We start from the raw sequence: 7,676 nt of genomic DNA, 5'->3' as shown, positions 1-7,676 counted from the left end.
CCCTGTATAAGTAATAGATAGAAATATCACGACCTAACAAGAACTGTCACGGAGTAACCAGACTGCTCTGTAGAAATACAATTATATACTTTTTTTTTAATTAATCCGTTAACGCGCACATTCAAATCAATTCGAGCGGACGATACTAGCAGAAAATGTGCATACTTGAATTAACTCGAGCAGCCTAGAATTTTATGTTACCATAATGTATGTACTCCAATAAATACTGGCAATGAAAAATAATCTCAAGAAAATCATAATTGTACAAAAGAATAATTATTATTTTAATATTTGCATAATTAAACGTAATTTTTGATCATTTTTGTAAGTTTTCGTAATTCTAGAATATCGTGATTGTTTACGTTTCCCATCGATAAATATGTCGGGAGAGCGGCTTTTCAAAAGTTTGCTTTATTTACGACCATTATTATTTCAGTAGGCAGATTCATTCATTGTGTTACTGATACAGAATAAGGTAAAATGTTCAACTTTTTATTATTCTTAGAATCATTGTGGTTATTGTGTCTACATTTTACGTATATAACTTGAAGAAGTAAAATTATTATTTTTGATTGAATATTTTATTTGTTGTCCTCGTGTGTACAAGTATTCTACAGAAATATGTTTAAATTGATTTCCACGAATAATGAAAAAAGATGTTTTTTTACGATTTAAAAAAAAACCGCGAGTTAAGAGGTTAGAGATATTTAGTAAAATTCTCTTAACATACAATTTGTTTGTACGATGTCTGACCTATCATTGCATGTTTGACTGACTTTCGGAACACGAAAATATTATAAATTAATAGAAACATTCTAAAACTATCATGGACTTACCAGAGTTTACCCTACACCACGAAACGTTCAATTCACTGCGCAGCCCTCGGATTTCTGGTGCGTGGAATCACGGCTGTCGGCGCTCATTAAAAGTAATTATATATACTCCTAGTTGACGAGACGCGAAATCGTCGATAAAAGAAGGTGGCCTAACATCGTACGTCTGATCGTAAGAGAACCTCTCTCGCGGCGAAAACTTAACGATGTAAAAACGGGCCACGGTGTTTACTTCCATGTACTAGTCAACACGCACACACAGATCCGGGGTAGATGGCGAATGCGCGTACGCGCAATGCAACGATATGACCACCTTTCCGAGCTACGTTGAACTCAATTACAGCTGTAAGTTTACTTCGCGCCATCGTCACTCACCCGGACTTGCCTCGAGAAATCGATGGTGAACGATGGCTGTTCCCCTCTCACTCGCCCGCACGCGCCATGATCCAGCAACTTTGCTCTTTCTCTCTTTCCATCTGTACTGGGTGTCCCATAATACGGGGAACCTGTATCAGAAATGGAATTTGCACGGGAAAAGGATTAGCTAGTTGGGTACATTTGCCGAGTCAAATTTGTCATGCATTTGTTCTGCTAAAATGCTGAATGACGAGTTTAACTCGTCAATCGATTGTAAACAATGTTAGAAACTTTAAGCTTTCACGTTCAAGTGGCACTCCATTTACATATCCGAGTGCTTTAAAAAATATCACTCTTCAGAATTATTGGTAAATCGTTTGTCGTTATTTTTTGAATTCCTTTCTTTGTTTTGCAGTGCGTAATATTGTTGAAGGACCTTAACCCACCGAGTACTTGACTCTGCGGGGCGTCCAGGGCCGAATCATTTCTGACTCACATTGATAGGTTACTAACGACAAAGTCACGGTGGCTCGAGCTCGAGGCCCTTACCAACACTGTAGAAGTTTTGTCGATTAGAAGAAAAGACAGCGAGTGAAAAAGGAAATAGAGTGAGCCGAAGACGTAAGTCAATCATTCTGCGGCGTCTTAGCACGGCCGTTTTCATACAATGTTACACGTCGACAGTTCCCGAATTCCACGGACAGTTCCATCACTGTATGCCTATCGGTCTCGCGAGCGCAGGACGTGTGACTCCGGCATCGTCCACGGATGGTTAAATCATCTTCAATAGTGTGTCAATAATGTTATGGAAATAAATGAATATTTTCGATGGAATCTATTGATTCATTTTTAAACGTGGTGTATTAGGAGATGTGAGAAAAAGTTGAGTCGGATCCGTGTGGAAAATTTCTTCAAATTAAATCAATAGCCAAGGGGTTAAATAAGTCTTGTAGATATATTTAAATTTATATTGTATGTTTAATAGAACTTTGTCTTGCAACAATTCTTTCGACGAAGTTAATACAGTATTTTCTTCAGATAATTGTACCCTTCGATTCAGGAAACGTGATTGTAGAGAGTAATGAATTCGATTTTCTGATTATTTCATTGGCTGACGTCTCGATTCTGTCTTATGACAGTTGAAAGATGTAGTGATGAGTCAGTGAGAGGGATCGAAAGACAAAGCATGCGGTGGGGATGAAGATGTTATTATAAGAGGGACGAGAAAGCGTGTCTGTAAGGGGAGAATAAAGATGAAGTATCCAAATAAATGAACTTCGTAAGGTGGTCCAACAGATTTAAACCCGTTAAACGTTCACTTGTTAGGACGTTAACACTTCTGTGTATATAGAAAGTTTATTCAAAAGTGTAATATACCTACTTCTGTACAAAATTCAGCAATATTTATAATAAATTCTAGTTACGCAAAAAAGTATCTGAACAGTTGTAAGATCAGAGTCAAAACCTCCTCCGCAGTCATACGTGTGAAATCTTAGGTGTACGATATGGTGACCCTATGCAGCATCCGATTTCTTCTGCTCGCACACTCTAACATGGTTCCATTTAAGAAAAAAATGATTCCTGAAAAAGTTTATTACAATTGATTATAAGATTTATCGATGTTTTTGGAGTTTATAAAGAATTTCTCAAAAATGGTAAGTCTTGTCGAAATTTTGTTCAAATTATAGTAAAAGAGGATCTATAATTTCTCCCTATACGAGGGTTGCCTTTTATATTTCGGGAATAGAGAAAAAAAACAAAAATTAATCATCGTAAATGGCTTTATTGTTTTTCAAAATATTCTCCATGAAGATCGATGCACTTTTGCATGCGCTTGAACCAATTTTCGAAGCACTTTTTCCACTCCGATTGAGGTATCTCCAAAACATGCATTTTGAACACATTAACCGCTTCTTCGGGCGTCGAAAAACGTTGACCTCGTAATTTATTTTTGATGTGCGGAAACAAAAAGAAGTCATTGGGTGCTAAATCAGGGCTGTACGGCGGATGACCCATCAATTCGGTGTTTTCAGTTCCCAAAAAGTCTCTCGTTTGAGCCGATGTGTGAGAGCTCGCATTGTCCTGGTGGAGAACGATCCGTCTTCGGCGGTTGGTTTTCCTTATTTTTTCGAAGACTTCTGGTAAACAAATGGTTGTGTACCATTCAGAATTGATCGTTCGCTGTTGCACTAATGGTACAGTTGCTACATGCCCGGTTTTTCCGAAGAAACAGGCGACCATTTGCTTCGAAGTGCTTCGTGCGCGAACAACTTTTGTTGGATTTGGCTCATCTTGAAAGACCCATACAGTCGACTGCTGTTTACTTTCGGGCTCATACGCATAGATCCATGATTCGTCACCTGTTACGATGTCATAGACATGTTTTGAAGCACCGCGATCGTATTTTTTTAGCATTTCTTTCGACCAATCGACGCGAGCCGTTTTTTGAGCGATTGTCAAATTATGTGGAATCCAACGCGAACATATTTTTTTGACGGCCAAATGTTTATGCAATATTGAATGTATGCTGGTCCCACTAATGCCCAAGGATGCCTCTATCTTACGATAAGTCACATGACGATCTTGCAATATCAGTTCACGTACAGCATCAATGTTTTCTGGAACAACGACCGATTTTGGACGACCTTCACGAAATTCGTCACTGAGCGAACGACGGCCACGATTGAATTCGGTATACCACCGATATACAGTGGTTTTTGATGGTGCTTCATCGCCAAAAGTCGAATTAAGTTCATCGATTGATTGTTGTTGAGATAATCCACGTCGAAAATTGTAAAAAATAATCGCACGGAAATGTTCACGAGTTAACTCCATTTTTTGGCCGAGATAAATTTTTCGAGTCACTGTAAACAACACAAATAGCGTCTGTACGTCAAAACGTTCGTAGTACGAATACTGACAAAAAAGTCGAACTTTACGACAGAGACGTCGGTTTCCAGATGGCAGCACTCGGATCGCCCATTCCCGAAATATAAGAGGCAACCCTCGTATAACTTTTTTCATACTCCGATCCATTTTGAAGATAATAGTGTTTCAATAATGGAAAATTCGCATTATGCAAATGTATAATACTTCGCTAACTTGCATGTTGTGTGGATTACAAGAAATTTCTTGTAAAAATAGTGAATTTTTTAATTTAACACGACATTGGTTTTAAAGAAAAGAATATACGAGGGACAATAAACAATATTTTACACACTTTTAATTGCATTAACTTTAATTACTACTTGTATTATACTAACTATGAAAATGGATTCATTAATATATCTTTTTTAGCATCTGAATAGCAACAACGATAATCTTGTACAATTTGCAATACAAACTGCTTTTATTCCTAGTCTTTTGTTAAATATTCGTTGTAATTGGCCATTAACTGAATTGCTCTCTCTGCTGCATCATTTACCATCCTTAATTTGCTTACTATTTCAAATTCCTGTTTGTAGGTAACTACTTAGCTCCAAATACGTTACAGGGCCTATATTTAAAAATTCCGTATTTATAAGTTAATTTCTTAAAAAATAGTTTTGAGTATGCAGAAACGAAATATTCTAGTCCTTTTTCAGTTACTTCATGGACGTTCTAATTCCTTAGTGTAAACCTTCTAACACACTTCTCATTATCATTATTTGCATTATTGTTGTTACTTAAGGTAGCTAACATATTTCTTTTAGAATCACATGATACTTTTTCATCAAAGAAAGCAACTGCTACATCTTTTGAACTTAAATACCAGAAATCATTTTTAAGTTTATTAATTGCTACGTTAGATATGTGGGGATCAATAATATTATAATGAGTTAAATACTTTGAAAATGAAAACTTTGAATTTGGTGCTTCAACTGTGAAAGGAGCTCTAAACCAGGCTTCAAATTTTCGCTATAAATAACAGACATATGAAATAGAATTGACCTCCTCTGTAATTAATTGAAATTCAGGTCGAAAAAGAAATGTTTTCAAACAATATATGGCTTTTGCCATTAATCTCATGTGGTGCATTGCCCTTGGTTTATGAAAAGATACTCTACGTGGTGGAGGACCTCCAAAGAACAAAATTATTAACTTTAGAAACTTCTTGTAATCATCGCGTGGTTCATGATTTTCTAAATTACCTATTTCTGACAAACTGAATCATTTTATCTACCTATATCACTAATCAACACCTCTTTAATGTCTTTCTTTACGAGACCAGATTTAAAATTTGTAAAGCTATTTGGAAACATTTAAAAAGCGGTATACTTAGACTTACTGGTAACGACATTTTTACTTCAATGACGCTTCGCAGAGTTATATCGAAAATGTGATACCGACAAGGTGAACACAAGAGGTCTCTTTCTAACGTATGTTCTACCAGAAAAATAGCACAATTAATATTTCCTCAATTCGGCGATATCGTATCATAACAATTGTTGTGTGTAAAGTAAATAATTTTGTTCTTTGGAGGTCCTCCACCACGTGGAGTAGCTTTTCATATACAACGGTAATGCACCATATGAAATTAATGGTAAAAGCCATATATTGTTTGAAAACATTTCTTTTTCGACCTGAATTTCAATTAATCACAGAGGAGGTCAAATCTATTTCATATGTCTATGTCATTTGTAGCAAAAATTAAAGTGCCATCACATTTTCAGTTAGACCCCAATCAAAAAAAGCGTCATAAACCACATGGGTCTGTCCCTTTCCCAACAGACTGTGTTGTATCGGTATTGTCATGTCACCCGACGTGTGGATCCGCCGGTAGTTCGCCTGACACTCGATAGAGGTCCTTCGTCGAGTCGCGTTTTTCACAAGTAGGTATACGTTCTTGCACGTTCCTACTCCGTTCATATAAATACAAGTTCTAAAATCCTCTCGTCCCACACGCTAGGGCAGGAACCACCAGCTATAGCCCTACTGATGAGTCTCTGTCTGGTGGTTCCGAGCATAGACATATATAGACGGAGCATAAACTACCACTTTTGGCTTGGGGACCGTAGGATTGGAGGGGAAAAGACAGCAGTCGTTAGATATACGTCGGTTAGCTTCGGATGTATTCGGCTCGATTCGGCTCGTTATTAATGGCTGGTGGGCTGCATGCCGTACTATTATTTAATGCTTTATACTATTTATTATTTTTGTTGAATAGATATATCTATACAAACTACATGACATACGGAATTTTTAACGTATAATACGTATATTCTTTTCATCTCTCATAGCATACATGTACAGTGAGTGTAAAAAGTATTCGTACACCCTTTAAAACGGAACAACTCTTTTAAAATTGGTCCAAATGACTTGAGTTTCTTTGTGAAGTTAGAGACATTAATTTACTAAATGATGTGTAAAAAATTTAAAAGTTGCAATTGGTCCGAATCGCGAAGAAAATATTAAAGGTCGTGTTTTACAACTTTTTAATCTGAGGCTATAATGACAATTTAATAAATACATATCGAAGATTTATGTTAGTTATATACATGTTGAAAATTTCATCAAAATCGGTTAACGTTGCTACGAGATACAAACTATTAAAAATGTTGAAAATCGCAGTTTTTCCCGACTTTCGATCTACAACTGTGGTAAATCTAACAATTCTCACATCTTTTGATGTCTGTCGCTCGTTTCTGTATTAACCGATTTCAATGAAAGTTTCAGTATGTACATAACTAACATAAATCTTCGATATGTATTTATTAAATTTTCATTATAGCCTCAGATTAAAAAGTTGTAAAACACGACCTTTAATATTTTTTTCGCGATTCGGACCAATTGCAACTTTTTCAAATTTTTTTTTCACATCATTTAGTAAATTAATGTCTCTAACTTTACAAAAAAACTCAAGTCATTTGAACCAATTTTAAAAGAGTTGTTCCGTTTTAAAGGGTGTACGAATACTTTTTACACTGACTGTATGTAACGTGATTGTATACCCGAATAGCACCGAAAAAGAATGAAGTTACCCAATTTATAACTAACCACCCCCTTACCGCGAATCTTACTCCTCCGCTCAGTTCATGCTCCGTCTATATATGTCTATGGTTCCGAGACAAAACACGCCTCCCTGTTTCGTCGCCCAACCGTTTCTCTCCTTTATTCCCAGTTGTTCCACACATTCTAATGCCTTCGGATGGGAGTAAGAGCAAGAATCCAAAGGTAACGTCGAATCCGGGATAATATCGCACCCGGGGACATGACAGTATACCACAGGGTGTCTCGTAACATGACGATTTCAAATAACGTAAATTATTTGTGGTACGAAAAAATGTTTGAAACCAATGTTGCATGGTTTCCAGGGGAACATACAATGCTGTAATCTGTTTTTTGTTACTTTGCTTTTTTTATGGGGATATGAGGTTCATCTTCAGTTTTTTAAAAGGAATGCCAGATATTTTTTCTCGAATTCGGATAGAGCACCAAACTTTTCGTAAAAAAGTATTACACGAATAGGAGTTTAAAATTAATAATTCCTAATATAATTTGTAAAAC

At 36.3% G+C, this 7,676-nt stretch overlaps 1 protein-coding gene across 1 annotated transcript; it reads right to left on the bottom strand.

Moving 5' to 3' along the window:
- Nucleotides 1-2,972: 2,972 nt before the first annotated feature.
- On the bottom strand, nt 2,973-4,025 carry LOC107192018 (histone-lysine N-methyltransferase SETMAR-like). Its single transcript, XM_015581192.1, has one exon. It carries the CDS (start codon nt 4,023-4,025, stop codon nt 2,973-2,975), a length of 1,053 nt encoding a protein of 350 aa, XP_015436678.1.
- Between the last annotated feature and the right edge of the window lie 3,651 nt (nt 4,026-7,676).

The sequence above is a fragment of the Dufourea novaeangliae genome, unplaced genomic scaffold (genome assembly GCF_001272555.1).
Source record: "Dufourea novaeangliae isolate 0120121106 unplaced genomic scaffold, ASM127255v1 scaffold293, whole genome shotgun sequence".
In the NCBI taxonomy this organism is placed as follows: Eukaryota; Metazoa; Arthropoda; class Insecta; order Hymenoptera; family Halictidae; genus Dufourea; species Dufourea novaeangliae.
This window is presented reverse-complemented; position numbering and strand designations above follow the sequence as displayed.